This window comes from Rattus rattus, chromosome 1 (genome assembly GCF_011064425.1).
Source record: "Rattus rattus isolate New Zealand chromosome 1, Rrattus_CSIRO_v1, whole genome shotgun sequence".
Classification (NCBI taxonomy): Eukaryota; Metazoa; Chordata; class Mammalia; order Rodentia; family Muridae; genus Rattus; species Rattus rattus.
The window spans coordinates 9,151,632-9,166,631 of record NC_046154.1 but is presented as its reverse complement, the minus strand read 5'-3'; the positions used below and the strand labels follow the sequence as shown (position 1 = coordinate 9,166,631).

At 49.6% G+C, this 15,000-nt stretch overlaps 1 protein-coding gene across 1 annotated transcript in view; it reads right to left on the bottom strand.

The window, feature by feature from the left end:
- The window catches only part of Camta1 (calmodulin binding transcription activator 1), an 828,009-nt gene that overhangs the window by 546,209 nt on the left and 266,800 nt on the right, over window positions 1–15,000 (bottom strand). The window contains 1 exon segment of the mRNA XM_032890958.1: window positions 501–568. Coding sequence (XP_032746849.1) covers window positions 501–568 — 68 coding nt within the window.

The following is a 15,000-nucleotide window of genomic DNA, read 5'->3' as shown; positions in this document are numbered from 1 at the left end:
GTGTTTGTGGCAGTTAGTGACTTCAAGGGCATTTACTGCATAATATTTAGCCATTGCTTCTGATTTGGGAGATCTCCCTCCCTGCAATCGGGGGCAACCCGGCTTTATTGATGTATAAAACACACTGAGGTCCAGGCAGCAGTTAACTTACTTTCCCTTCTCAAAAAGTATATGCTATTGATGGCAGGTGGGCACTTGCCCAGAAAGGAACTGTCCCCTGCCCTGCACCTGTCTGATAAGTTTCTGAGTGCCTGGCTGAGGCCCAGAGCCATCCTGTGAAAAGCCCCGACAGCTGTTTCCCGGCATCTAAGACTTCTCATTGCATTCGCTGCCCGAGTCTTGGACCAATTAATGAGCGCTCCCCTTCACAGGCCGTTGAGCACAACATGGCCCTGTCAACTCGTTACCCTGCATTGAGTGGCTAGATCTGGTAATCCACGAAAATCAATCATCTGTTCTCACCGTATAGAGTTGGAAAACTGTGATGGCTGGGACATTACCTTGTCTTAGGGGATGTGGTTAGCCATTCTTCGTGTTTCTCAAATGTTATTAAATAAGCCGCAATTTCCTGAAACAGAAAAATAAGAAGACAATGATAACAATTAGCTCATGTTGGACCCTGAGAAGCAGAAGGAAAAAAAAAGTTGTTATTTTCCCCACCCCCGGCTGCTGTGCATCTTGGCCAGGCTGCAACTCGGACATTTCTAGAAAAACGTTGACCGGGACTCAGCTTCTCTTTTGATTCTCTGACTCCTTTCCACTCAACCAGGCACACAATCACCATCAAAGCCTGGGTTTCAAAGGAGGAGTCAGTGGCAAGGACAAAAATATTTCTCTGTGGAAAGAAAACATCAGAAACCTTTGAGGTCCCAAATGCCATTCATCAGAGGGAGGGAAGCACATGCCAACCACAGGGCTCCATGTACGCTCCGCGGCTCTGAAACAGGACATCTTCCAGCTTCCTCACCAAAGAGGTGCGTCCTCTCAGCTTGACCCCCAACCCCCACCCTGGAGCCAAATCACAGAGAGACATAGAGACAGAGACAGACAGACAGACAGGGGGAGAGAGAGAGAGAGAGAGAGAGAGAGAGAGAGAGAGAGAAGCACCTTTCCCACTGTTAACTTGATCTATTGGGCAGAGTCTCAGAGAAGAGCCAAGTCAGCTGAGTTTCAGGCAAAGACTGAGAAAATGTGGGCACCTGAAGGTAAATTAAATATTTATAAAGACAACAACATCATCACAGATAGAAATGCTGATTTATTAATAATTCCTACAAGAAGCCAGAGAGAGTCACTAGCGTAAGTCATTGCCCCATCTCTTAGGCATGACATGGCCCATTACTTCCAGATCCAAACAGATCTGCTAACATGAAATTGGCTGGGATTGTGAGTTAATTAAGGTTGGGTTGGTACACATTTCCCTTGATCTTGGTGGCAATGTGACACAGAGATTGCTGCTGTGGACTGTCAAGGAAATGCAGAGCATGGGGGTGGAGCTCCCTTTCAGCTCCTGCTGCAGCCAGTGCTGCTCCAAGCCTCTCAGAGTAGAGCAGGCTGTCTGCCCAGAGGCCAGGAACATCTCGATCTTGGACATAATGGATCTGACCCCTGTGCCAACAATGGTCCTCATCCCCTTCAGGGAGAAAGAAGAGACACGGGTCAGTTACAGGTGGAAATAGGATCTGCCACACCATGGAGACCAGCAGGCCAGTGAAGACCAAGACGTTCTGTGATCATAGTCGTCTTAGTTAGGGTTTTACTGCTGTGAACAGACGCCATGACCAAGGCAACTCTTATAAGGACATTCAATTGGGGCTGGCTTACAGGTTCAGAGGTTCAGTCCATTAGCATTATGACAGGACACATGGCAGCATGCAGGCAGGCATGGTGGTGGAGAAGGAGGTGAGAGTTCTGCATCTTTATCCAGAGGCAGTCAGGAGAAACTGTCTCCTAGGCAGCTAAGAGGAGGGTCTCTAAGCCCACCTGCAAAGTAATACACTTCCTCCAACAAGGCCACGCCTCTTCCAACAAGCCACACCTCCAACACAGCCATACCTCTTCCAACAAAGGCCACACCCACTCCAACAAGGCCATACCTCCTACAACTAAGCCACACCCATTCCAACAAGGCCACACCTCCTAATAGTGCCACTCCCTAATAATGCCTTGAATAGGCCAAGCATATTCAAACCACTACAATAGTAAATGTCCACTGCCACACATATTGGAAACAAGAGCCCAAGCCACAACGGCCTGGAAGACTGTATCCTCCAGAAAAAGCTCAGGAAGCAGCAAGTAATGACAGAGGCAACTGACTCTTTGTCCAAGTTCCGTCCATTGATTTTTAGCTAAGGAAAGAATGAATCCCTGCACCTTTTGACATTTGTTTCCTCTCCTTGGGAAAAATCCTTCCCTGGGCTCTCAAAATAGGTCAATAACCCCATGCCCAGGCCAGCCCTGCTTCTCTAGCTGTTCATCCTCCACTCTCCCACAGCGCCTTCCTGGGTGTGCAGGATTCATCACTGTGTGTCCTAATTGCTTGTTTACTCAGGTAGCATCCCCACCGGGCCATGCAAGAGTAAGGGCTATGTCATCGATGACACATGCACAGGACTTAATGGTGTCCTGGGGCACAGAGGGAATCCTGAAAGCGTCTATTAGATGCAGGATGAGTGGGAAGATGGGTAGGTGAACAGGTGGGTGGGTAGATGGATGGGAAGGTAGATGACTAGATGGGTAGTGGGTGGTCAGATGCACAGGTGGATGGAGGAGCAGATGAGTGGGCAGGGACGGGCAGGGAGATGGATACATAGATGGGCAGGGAGGTGGATACATAGATGGGCAGGGAGATGGATACATAGATGGGCAGGGAGGTGGATACATAGATGGGCAGGGAGGTGGATACATAGATGGGCAGGGAGAGGGATACATAGATGGGCAGGGAGATGGATACATAGATGGGCAGGGAGATGGATACATAGATGGGCAGGGGATGGATACATAGATGGGCAGGGAGATGGATACATAGATGGGCAGGGAGATGGATACATAGATGGGCAGGGAGATGGATACATAGATGGGCAGGGAGATGGATACATAGATGGGCTGGGAGATGGATACATAGATGGGCAGGGAGATGGATACATAGATGGGCAGGGAGATGGATACATAGATGGGTAGGGAGATGGATACATAGATGGGCAGGGAGGTGGATACATAGATGGGCAGGGAGATGGATACATAGATGGGCTGGGAGATGGATACATAGATGGGCTGGGAGATGGATACATAGATGGGTGGGCCGATGTGTGAATAACTGGGTGAATGGTTGTGTGTGGGGGTAGAGGGGGGAAGGGTGGACACTGTGTGATTAAATATGCATTCATAAGTGAAATGTATACATGTCTTTGTGTGTAGTGGTGTATGTGTGTGTTTGTGTGAGTGTGTGTATCTGTGTGTGTCTGTATGTGAGTGTGTGTGTCTGTGTGTGTCTTTGTGTGTGTCTCTGTGTGTGTCTGTGTGTGTCTGTGTGTGTCTGTGTGTGTGTCTGTGTGTGTCTGTGTGTGTCTTTGTGTGTGTCTCTGTGTGTGTCTGTGTGTGTCTGTGTGTGTCTGTGTGTGTCTGTGTGTGACTGGAGATAGTTGATATAAGACCCGAAAAGCTACAGGACTAACTCACGGTTATTTCATTAACTGAGTTGCCACAGAAAGGCAGCTCGGTATCATTGCAAAGTGCCTACCTACTGTAAGCAAACAGACCTGTTCTTAGGTCTCCAGTCTGTGGAAGAGCAGCTGCCCCACCTTAAACACATGGCTTAACCCACCTAGACCTCAGAGTCCTCTGCACAGAGGAAAATATCACCTCCAGGGGCACTTATAAAAATGGTAGTTCTTAAATCACAGACATCTGCAGCATGTCCGTGGATGAAAGCTTCCGTGATAAGTAATACGTGTTGTAGGCTACGTGTCTAGGGGTCCCTGAGGCTGTAGCAGGTGACAAGACTGTCCAGGCTGGGCTTAGAGACATCTCTCCCTAGCCTCTACCCCTGCACCAACTCTCCCATACTGACGCTAACAATAATTAGCAATACTGGGGTGACAGTGCAGAGTTGCGGTGTCAGCCCTCTCAAGCAAACACTGCATCCCATTCGGTTTTACAAGGTGCTAAGGGCAGGCCATGGCCACCACACACATGGTCAGCCACATGTTGGGTACCAGCTCTCTGCCATAAGTTTAGCAGACTTGGTTTCCAGAAGAACCTGCCATACTGTCTAGATACCCCATGTGCTGGCTAGTTTTATGTCAACCTGACACAGGCTGGAGTCATTTGGGATGAGGGAGCCTCGAGTGAGAAAATGTCCCCAGTACGGACATAGGTTGACCCCATAAGTTGACCAAGGGGCAAACCTATTTTCTTGATGGATGTGAGAGGGTCCAGCTCACTGTGCAGTCCCAGTCCTGCACAAGCCACAGGGAGAGAGTCAGTCAGCAGCATTCATTCCTTTGTGGCCTCTGCTTCAGTTCCTGCCTCCACGTTCCTGCTGTGACCTCCCTGGGTGATGGACTTTGATAGGGAACCTTAAGAGACATGAAAAACCTTTCCTCCTCAGGTTGCTTATAGCTATGGTGCTTTATCACAGCAATAGAAACCCCAACCAAGAAACCCCAGATCCCTGCCCTAGCCTAGGATCACTTCCAAGTGCCCCTGAAGATGGGGTGCAGTATATCCTAATACCCTTGCATCTCTTACTCTACTCCACAGATCCAGTCACCCACAGACCCACAGACCCTCGGGCCTGCAAACCTGCGGATCTGCAGACCCACAGACCCATGAACCCACGGACCCATGGACCCATGGACCCACAGGCCCACAGACCCACAGACCCACAGGCCCACAGATCCACAGACCCAAGGACCCACAGACCCATGGACCATGGACCCACAGGACCACAAACCTACAGACAGGTCCACAAACTCACAGACAGACACACAGACACACAGATCTGCGAACCTACAGACCTACAGACCTTCACAAAAATTCTTCCACCCACATCTACTACAGCCTGGCAGGGTTTCCCATTGCTATTGTCCCCCAAAGAGGAAAACCTCTCCAGATCCTGTTACAGTGAAGACACTGACTGAGCACCTACTATGTGTCAGCCCAGGCATAAGAAGGCTTGAATTCACAACCAAGGAGGAAGGAAAAACATGTCAGCCACAGAGCAGTTATAGAGCCCTGTTACTGCAAGGCCATAGTGTTTTCAACTGCTGAGCCAAAGGGTCTGCACAGGCCTACAAAGCCAGTGTGTAGACAAGCAAGGGACTAAGAAATCACATTCCATAATTCCTTTGACTGCTAGCTACTCCCTCTTCTTCCACAAGGGAGGTGTGTGTGTGTGTGTGTGTGTGTGTGTGTGTGTGTGTGTGTGTGTGTGTGTGTGTGTTATCTCTGTGTTTCTGTGTACGTCTGTGTGTCTGTGTGTGTATCTGTGTGTATGTGTGTGTATCACTGTGTGTGTATCTGTGTGTGTATCTGTGTGTCTCTGTGTGTGTGTGTGTGTGTGTGTGTGTGTGTGTGTGTGTGTGTGTGTGTGTGTGTGTGTGTGTGTGTGTGTGTGTGTGTCTCTGTGTGTGTGTGTGTGTGTGTGTGTGTGTGTGTGTGTGTATCTGTGTGTGTGTGTCTGTGTGTGTATCTGTGTGTGTGTGTATGTGTGTGTGTGTGTCTGTATGTCTGTGTGTGTGTCTGTGTGTGTGTGTCTGTGTGTGTGTCTGTGTGTGTGTCTGTGTGTATCTCTGTGTGTGTATCTCTGTGTGTATCTGTGTATGTGTATATCTGTGTGTGTATCTGTGTGTGTATATATCTGTGTGTATATCTCTGTGTGTACCTGTGTGTGTATGTGTCACTGTGTGTGTATGTGTGTGTATCTGTGTGTATATGTCTGTGTGTGTATCTGTGTGTGTGTGTGTGTATCTGTATGTGTATATATGTGAGGTGTTTCTCCCAACCTCTGACACCTCCCATACAGCTTGGAAGAGCAACCATCCCACTTAGTAACAGCTATTTTAAGCAAGAAAACTAAATCCTCGCACCCAGATCCGCCTCTACATGGTCAAGATGACGATCTGCCTCTGCATGGTCAAGATGACTTGTCTTGACACCAGGCACTGTCACATGCTGTTGCCGGTCTCCAGATGTGCTGGAGGTGTCTGGGTCACCTGTCTAATCCCAGCTTCCTGTTGCAGTCTCACTAGCCCATTGCTCTTGCCTGAGTTTGTCCCCTCCTCACCAGATGGGCAGGCAGTGGCTGGACTCTACCCTTTCAAAGCTAAGGAACTCTCTGGGCAGATGGAGACACATACCAAGGAACCAAACCCTCATAGGGATGAAGAGGTGCTCAGTGGCTAAGACTGCACTGCTCTTGGGGAGGAACTGAGTCTGGTCCCCAGCACCCATGTCAGGGAGCTCACGACTGCCTCTCACTCCAGCACAGGGACTCTGACGCCCTTGTCAGGCCTCCATAGACACTAGCAGTTGTGAGAACATACCAGCATGCACGCACACACACACACACACACACACACACACACACACACACACAGAGAGAGAGAGAGAGAGAGAGAGAGAGAGAGAGAGAGAGAGAGAGGCATATCACTAACTCTTTACAATCATAAAGTACAGACATAAATGTCCGCTACAGCATTGTTGGGAAGAGCTTAGAAAGAGGCAGAGGCCCCTCGGTCTGTAGATGGATGAATGGTTCACAGAAGAAACATGAGCGGGGACGAAGACCCTTTCCAAAGACTACAACACAGACATACCATAATGAAGGCACGATGCTGGCTGAAAACTTACAACAGGTCAGTCACATGTGAAGAATGACCCTAGGGAAATACACAGAACACCCCAACAAACTGGCAGAGAAAATAAATTTGTGGTGATGGAGGATGAGGGGTTGAGGGGTGACTGGTGAAAGGTGGCGGGGTCTCCTTTTAGGGGTGATATAGATGTTAGGAAGTAGCAGGAGTGCCAGCTGAACACCACTGGGAAGACACTAAGTGTCAGTAATGCTACAGAGCAGTGGTTCTCACAGGGATCATCTAAGACCATCAGAAAACATAGATATTTACATTACAACCCATAACGGTAGCAAAATTACAGTTATGAAGTAGCAATGCAAATACTTTTATGGCTGGGGTCACTACAACGTGAGTAAGGGTATTAAAGGGTTACAATGTTAGGAAGGTTGAGAACCACTGAGCTAGAATGTATAGTTACATTGTATCCTAGTTATTTTTTAAAGAGTAAGAAGAAAGCGAGTGTATCCAGCTGGATGTGGCTAGGTGATGGAAATGCTAGCCTGCCCTGCCTACACAGCAGACCCGGACTGATAGGGCCATCTTGGCACATCTACCAGCCGGCTTCCTGTTACTCTTATATCCTCAGTCATCCCAGATCCTGCATTGACACTAGGAAGGATGGCCCACTGTCAGGGTGAAGGGATTCACGGCAGGCTCCAAAGCAAAGACTGTCCAGTTTGCAGATTTTAAATGTTCAGTTTGTCCTTTGGATGTTCAAATAGAAAAACTGCTGCCAAAATACAGCGTGTGTGGCCAGGGCAGAGACAGCAGCCCGTGGGAGACAGAATTCAGTTTTGTGGGCTCTGATTCACACCAGCAAGGGTCCCTGCCAACAGGAAGGCAGGGGGATTGCCCCAGGGACACTATCATACAGGGTGAGGGTACAGAATGGGACAGTGCAGTACATCACCCCACTACCCATCATTGGGGGTCAGCAATGGCCCGGGCATTGAGAGGATTTCAAAGCCCATGGTGGCAGTGAGCCATTGGGGGAAGGGGGAGGGGACTAGAGGCCTGTGGGTAAGAGGGTACTGCTGTCTGGCTTGGTGCCTATGGCCATGTCCCACCTTGCATCCAACTCACCATGTTTGCCTGCAAACATGCCCTGCAATGACTGTGGTACTCTAGGACTCCCAGCACATGATAGCACTTTCTGTTGTCCAGCTCTGTGTGGCGAGTCTGGGTCCCTACACAGCCAGAGAGTCCTTGCAGAGATGCAAAGGTGACTATTGACTAGGTAGAAGACTGCATGGGGTGATGCAGAACTCTTCTACACATAATGAAGACACACTGGAGCCTCCCTTGGCACAGGGGGAAGGGGCAAGGATGGGCCGTGTAGGCCATTGCTGTGGAACACTATGCTCATGCAGGGTGATCTATAGAAATGCCCGCCTGGGCAGCCCCAAAACAGCTCCTGATCCTCCCTCAGGACCGGAGACCTGCCCTCAGGAAGGGAGCCCCGCCCTCAGGATGGGAGCCCCGCCCTCAGGTAGGCAGCCCCGCCCTCAGGAAGGCAGCCCCGCCCTCAGGACGGGAGCCCCACTCTCCAACAGTGAGTAAGCGGCACTGTGTGCCACCATGTGTCGTCTCGAAATTTCAAGGAGCTACATTTTTTTTTAAGGTTAAAAAAATATTTGAGAACTATAATAATAGGTTTTTATATTTTAAGCCAAGTGTATTCAAAATAGCACTTCCCTAATTTTAGAGAGCAGTAGAGCTGTCTCCTGTTCTCTGTACTCCTTTCTAAAGCTGGCGTGTGTTTCTACTCCCAGCCCACCTCAGCCGGGCTCGGGGGTGGGGTTAGGGTGTGGGGGGTAAACAAGGCTGGTATGTGGGATGGTGGCCCTAAATAGACACTGTGGGAGCCTGTGACAGACTGAACCTTCTGGCAGTCAGGTGGAGTCTGGGTGGGAGAGGGGCCAACGCCAGCAGACACTTCCTTGTGGCCACTGTCACCTCAGTTTCCCTCACAGTGAAGGAGCCATGTCCCCCTCTGGGATGTGAGAGGCCATCCAGGGTAGAATATAGGAGTCCCAGAGAAGCTGAATGTTCTGAGTTCATTGGTGCTTGGTCTCTCCCCAGGGGGCACCTTCTCAAAGACAAGTATGGGCAAGTGCCCGGACAGATTCATGTGCACGCGTGCGCGCGCGCACACACACAGTCTCACACACACACACACACAGTCACACACACACACACAGTCACACACACACACACAGTCACACACACACAGTCACACACACACACACACACACACAGTCACACACACACACACACACACACACAGTCACACACACAGTCACACACACACAGTCACACACACACAGTCACACACACACACACACACACACACACACACACGGTGTCTATCTCCAGTGACACAGAACAGTCAAGCTCAGAGACTACAGCTTGTCTTCCAACAATCACACCAGATACACTTCTCAGACAAAAAAGACAACTTCTGCCCGGGCACCTGACAATCCCCTCAGTCCACCTTCCAGACACGTGCTCAATGTCAGGGAAGGAAAGGTCTGTGGAGTCTGTGGTGCTTTCTTTAATAAATTAAACAGGTACCACTGTACACACATGCATGTAAATGTGTATATTTACAGACATACATATGTTTAAGTATGTGTATATATGTTTCAGTAGATATGTTTGAGTGTGAATAATGTGTGTATATTTGTATATGTATGTGTCTGCTCATCTGTGTGTGTGTACACACACGTGCACACATGCTCTGGGGCATGTGTATGCCTGGGTGTGCATATGTATATGAATGTCTGAGTGTATATATGTATATACATGCTGATGTGCATTTGGGCACATACATATTATGTATGTTGGGAGGCGTATATGTTCATGTGTATGTTTGGATATGTGTATTTGTGTGTGTGTGTGTGTGTGTGTTTAGGCTGTGTGTATACTTGTGTTCATAACTGCTTGTGTGTGTGTAGACATATGTGTTGTATACATGTTGGTATATGCTCGCACTATATTCTCCTGAGCCTCAGTGATAAAGATATCTCTGTGGTCTACACAGTCTCAGCTACCTTTTGCATAGGAAAATGGGCTTTCAACCGAGGGGTAATTTTAGAAGTTTGGTTTTTATGAGAGCACTGTACAAGGGTTTTATCTGTGAGGACGGACGCTGAGGGAAGAAGGCAGTGCTCTCCTAGCAGCTGGCCCCAGCATCTGCTGGAGCCACGAAATGCAATTATATTACTCCCAAATGTGAAGTAAAAATATCTTGTTTCCAATACTCTTGGTTTTAAGGCTCATACGGAGCGTCCTCTGGGCATTTCGGTGGTGCCAGCTCTCCGTGCGATGTACTTTATTAGGGGTGTGTGATTGTCATATTAATGACTTCTAGCCAACAAGTTTACAGTGCGGAAAAACTTTCCCAGAATCTGCCACTCACTGCGCTTCACCAAAAATAATTGGCCCTAATTTAAATAAATAACCATCCTATACCCCCTTCCCAGCGGCAAGTCACCCTGAATAAAGCTGCTGGGTCCACCATCCCCGTGACACAGATCCCACTGGTGTCCAGTACTAGAGGGTCCTGTTTAAGGGGTGAGTTTCCATCCCTTATATCCACAGTGGACCTGTCCTCTTATCAACAGCTGGGCCATGGAGGTGATCAAGCCCATACCCGTATGGGAGACCCTGGGTCCCGCCCCCCCAAGTCAAACTAACCCAACTCAAAATGGTGGGTACCCGTTAGAAGCAAGAAGCACACAGACTGGAGGTTTTTCACTCTCTGTTCCTGCATGGGGTGTGCCAACACGCCACTCAGACTGTATGATGCTGGTAGCGAAGACCTCCGGGAGACGGGTGTCTGAGAGACATCCAGAGTAGCGATGCGCTCAGAGTTCGTGTCTAACAGCCTGGACTTCTGCGAAAAGGAAGCCTCGCACGGATGTCTGTTGCACAGGCCCGGGGAAGCACACGTGTGGCCTTCCCAGTGCTGGTCGGTGAGAAGCAATGGGCCCCGAAAAGACACTCAGAAACAGTGACTCACACCACCGCAGTGGTGCATCCATTCATCACTACGATTAGTTGGTGAATTATTGAAGGCCTACTGTGTGCTGGACACCATGTCCTAACAGTACGAGAGAACTGACTGATGGTCCTTGAAAAGGCAGCTGGGAAGACAGACAGGGCTGTGCGGCCCAGGGCTGTCTTGTCAAGCGCAAGGTCCGTGAGGATGTTCCCTTAGCGGTGTGAACAATGAACTCATGCTGAGGAGAAAAAGACGGGAAGGTTGAGCCAGAGAGAGAGCACTTAGACAGCACCGGAGTGTGCAGAGGGGCTGCCAGGCAGGCTGGTGACAGACTTTGGGGCAGGAAACAGCCGTGCAAGCTCAGGAAACGAGAGAGTGAATCCGTTCAGGGAGACGACGGCAAATGCAGTCGCCGGAGTTGACAGGGTCTAGGGGAGATGAGCAGAACCCAAGCGGGAGGGTGTAGAGGCCCCAGACTGGGGAGTGATTGAAATGCCAGGCAAGTGGGGTCCCCACCACGAGAGCCAGGGGTCGGGGAAGGCTTTTAAGCAGAAGAAAGGTATAGGGGTTTGGGGAAGGCTTTTAAGCGGAGGGGAGACAGAAGGAGCCGTGCTTTGGAATGTCACTTTGATGGTGGTGTAGCAGAGGGGGTGACGGCTGAGAGACTCTGATGACAGTCTAGGAAAGGGATGGGAGCCCGTGAACCATGAACCACGGCAGGCGGAGACAGGGACGCGCACAAAGCGAATGGCTGTAAAAGAGGAGCCAGTGGGATTCAGAACTCAGTCGACTGGCAAGTAACTTGCGGTAGAGCGGACAGTTGGAAGCCAGGGGCACCCATAGGCAGCGAGGGCAGCCACGGGCGGCCTCATGGCTGGATCCACGGAGTCAGGCTGGCTGGCGGGCCCACATGCTTTCTCTCTCCCTTTTGTCCTTTTGGCAACGGGTTCCCAGCTGCTCTAGGAAAACGAAGTTAGGCACCTATGGGTGTTCATACAGAACAGCTACTGGCTGGGGCAGGGGAAGCCCACATCCCTGTGCATGGGCCTGAGCTCTGCAGCACCCCATCTCCACCCAGCTGTCTTCCCGCACTAACTACCTACAAGCGTTTGACGCTAAGGCTCCTGCTGTGACAGGTATGACGTTGGATACTGAATGGACTGGAAGACCCTGGGCTGAAAAAGGCTATCCAGAAAGACAGCTTAGAGCTGTACCCACCAGAAGACTCATCGTTCCTTACGGTAGTCATCTGCTGATTGAAGTGGCCAACAGATTATGATGGCCGAAGCTGTCTCTCCTCGTCCTGCTCTCATGGATGCTGAAGTTAAGCCCTGAAACATTTCCCCTTCTGCCAACATTCAGAAGAATGTTAAGACTTATCAATGGGGAGCCTCAGAGAGCCAGGAAGACGGGTCAATCCGTAAAGTACTTCCCACACAAGCGTGAGAACCTCAGTTTGGTCTGCAGAACCCATGTTTAAAAGAAAAATCAAAATGTCGGACATGGTGCTGCATACTGGAAATCTGTGTGCAGGAGAAGTGGAGACAAGCAGATAGATCCCTGGGCTCATGGGCCAGCCTAGCCTAGCCTAGTTGGTGAGTCCTAAACCAATGAAAGACCCAAAGAAAACGTCATCAGACAGTACCTGAGGAACAATGCTCAAGGCTGTCCTCTGACTTCCATGCCCATGTGCGTGCACACACACACACACACACACACACACACACACACACAGACCCATGCAATGACTGAGTGGAAAGGCACCACTCTTCCATGTCCTGTAACCCTAAGGTGACATAATTCCTCTAGCACCGTTACCTAGACATGGAGCCCAGTGGCATGCAGGTGGCTTTGCCCACAGGACTTAATCTGTGCACCACAGGCTGCTTCAGTCAGCTCTCCCTCCACTGACGTCCTCACGTGTCAGTGGCCGCTCCTGCAAACCTCAGCTGATCCTCTTGACAGTAGCATGGTCATTTGGAGGTCATGTGCTCTCTTTTTCTAAGGTCTGGATGACAGGCAGTGGGGTGCAGGGAGATGTTCTCAATCTCTCTGGTGGCTCTCCTTCCTCAGCCTAGAGGTCATAGCTATTCTCCTGACCATGGTACTGTGGGAACCTTAGGTCCATCTTTTATCCCTATGAAGAGTTAGCCGTCTTCTACTGCATAGAAGATCTCTATCTATCTATCTATCTATCTATCTATCTATCATCTACCATTTTATCTACCCATCCATCCACCAATCTATCGTGTGTGTGTGTGTGTGTGTGTGTGTGTGTGTGTGTGTGTGTGTGTGCAGGGCATGTGGAAACCAAAAGAGGGTGTTGGATCCCCTGTAGCCGGAGTTACAGATGGCTATAAACTTTCCAACATGGATGCTGGGAACTAAACTCTGGTCCTCTGCAAAGGTAGAATTACCCTTAGCCACTGGACACCTCTCTCCAGCCTTGGGTAGTGTCCCTGCTCAAATAATAAATGTGTGTTTAGATGGATCCTGGCCAACATAAGAACTGCCCACAGCCACCAACCATACCACTAGTGTCCTCCATCACCCTGCCCTATTCTCTTAAGTCAAGGCTTCTCGCCGCACCGGAAGCTGGAAGTGAGACTGAGGCATACAGCGGGGATGAGAAGGAGAAGCGCATGTCATTGGGGAATACCCAGTGTATCAGGTGAGGCTCCCTAAATGTCCACCAGGTGGTAGCTGGGGGCCCCTGAAGGGGCCACATATCCTGCTCTGAGTCTGATGAGATCTGAGTCCTCTTATATATGTGGATAAAGAACATTTCTTCTAGAATAGAAAGGTACTGTTTTAGTCTTCAACCATCGCTCTGTGCCTCAGCTTGGAGAGCACAATTATAATGGTGTCAGGTAAATATGTGTAGTTCAGCTCATACAGGGTGTGTATATGGCTACGCATGACCATGTATGTTCACATGGTAAGAGGATGAAGTCTCCTTCCTCTCTTGTTCTCTAGTCCGTTCCTTAAGACAAGGTCTCTCCGAGGCTCACTGCTTTGGGCCATCTGTCCAGTCAGCCTGCTCCTGAGCAGTGCCTGTCTCCATCGCCCTGTGCAGACACACACGACTGTGCGCGCTTCTTACGTGGGCGCCGGGGATTTGAATGCAGCAGGTCCTTGTGCTTGGGCAGAGGTCCTGTCTCCTGGGCCATCTCTCCAGCCCCAATAGTTGACTCTCTTTAATCAGCTTCACTGGGGTGTAATGCACATACGGTGAGATGCACCCTGCTTCATGTGTACAGCCGGTGAACAGTAACAAACACGTGATACGTAAGCATGAGCATTCATCTCTGCCTTCACACTCAAAACACAAAACTTTACAGCATCATAAAAGGAGGATTTCATTGACTGTAGAATTTTAGGCAAACATATGCACCTACACTCATTCCATCCATCCATCCATCCATCCATCCATCCATCTATCCATCCATCTATTTATCCATCTATCTATCTGTCTGTCTATCCATCCATCCATCTATTAATTGCTGTCTGTCTGTCTCTGTTTCTCTGTCTCTGTCTCTGTCTCTCTGTCTGTCTCTGTCTCTCTGTCTCTCTGTCTCTCTCTGTGTCTCTGTCTCTCTGTCTCTCTCTGTCTCTCTGTCTCTCTCTCTGTCTCTCTCTCTCTCTCTCTCTCTCTCTCTCTCTCTCTCTCTCTCTCTCTCTGCACAGTAACTGACTAACTGACGGGAGGTCTGCAGGAGGTATCCATCTTTGACCTCTGTCATCTGTCTTTCACCCCCCTTCTGGCTGACTTAGCATTTCTCTCCATCACTGATTTGAAGCACACTGATTACAGAGCATCTTTCTGTGGTTTTCTTTATATTTGCTGACCTTCTTGAATCAGCAAGTTTACTGCTTTATTTGGGGGTTTGGAACAACATCAGCCTTTCCATGGTTTTGTTGGGTTTAGAACCCGGGGCCAGAGCACATGCCAGTTGAGTTCTCTAACACTGAGCCGCCAAGTGGCCCCTGTGTCTTTAAATTAAGAGTGTCAGGCTTCACTGTGGCAGATTTAAGATTCTTGTGGCCCCATCTGACTCTCCCCGGGCTTATCTTTAACCTTTGCAGAAGGTGTGTTCTGCAGACATGGCACCTAGAGGTATTTCAGTCCAATCTCTG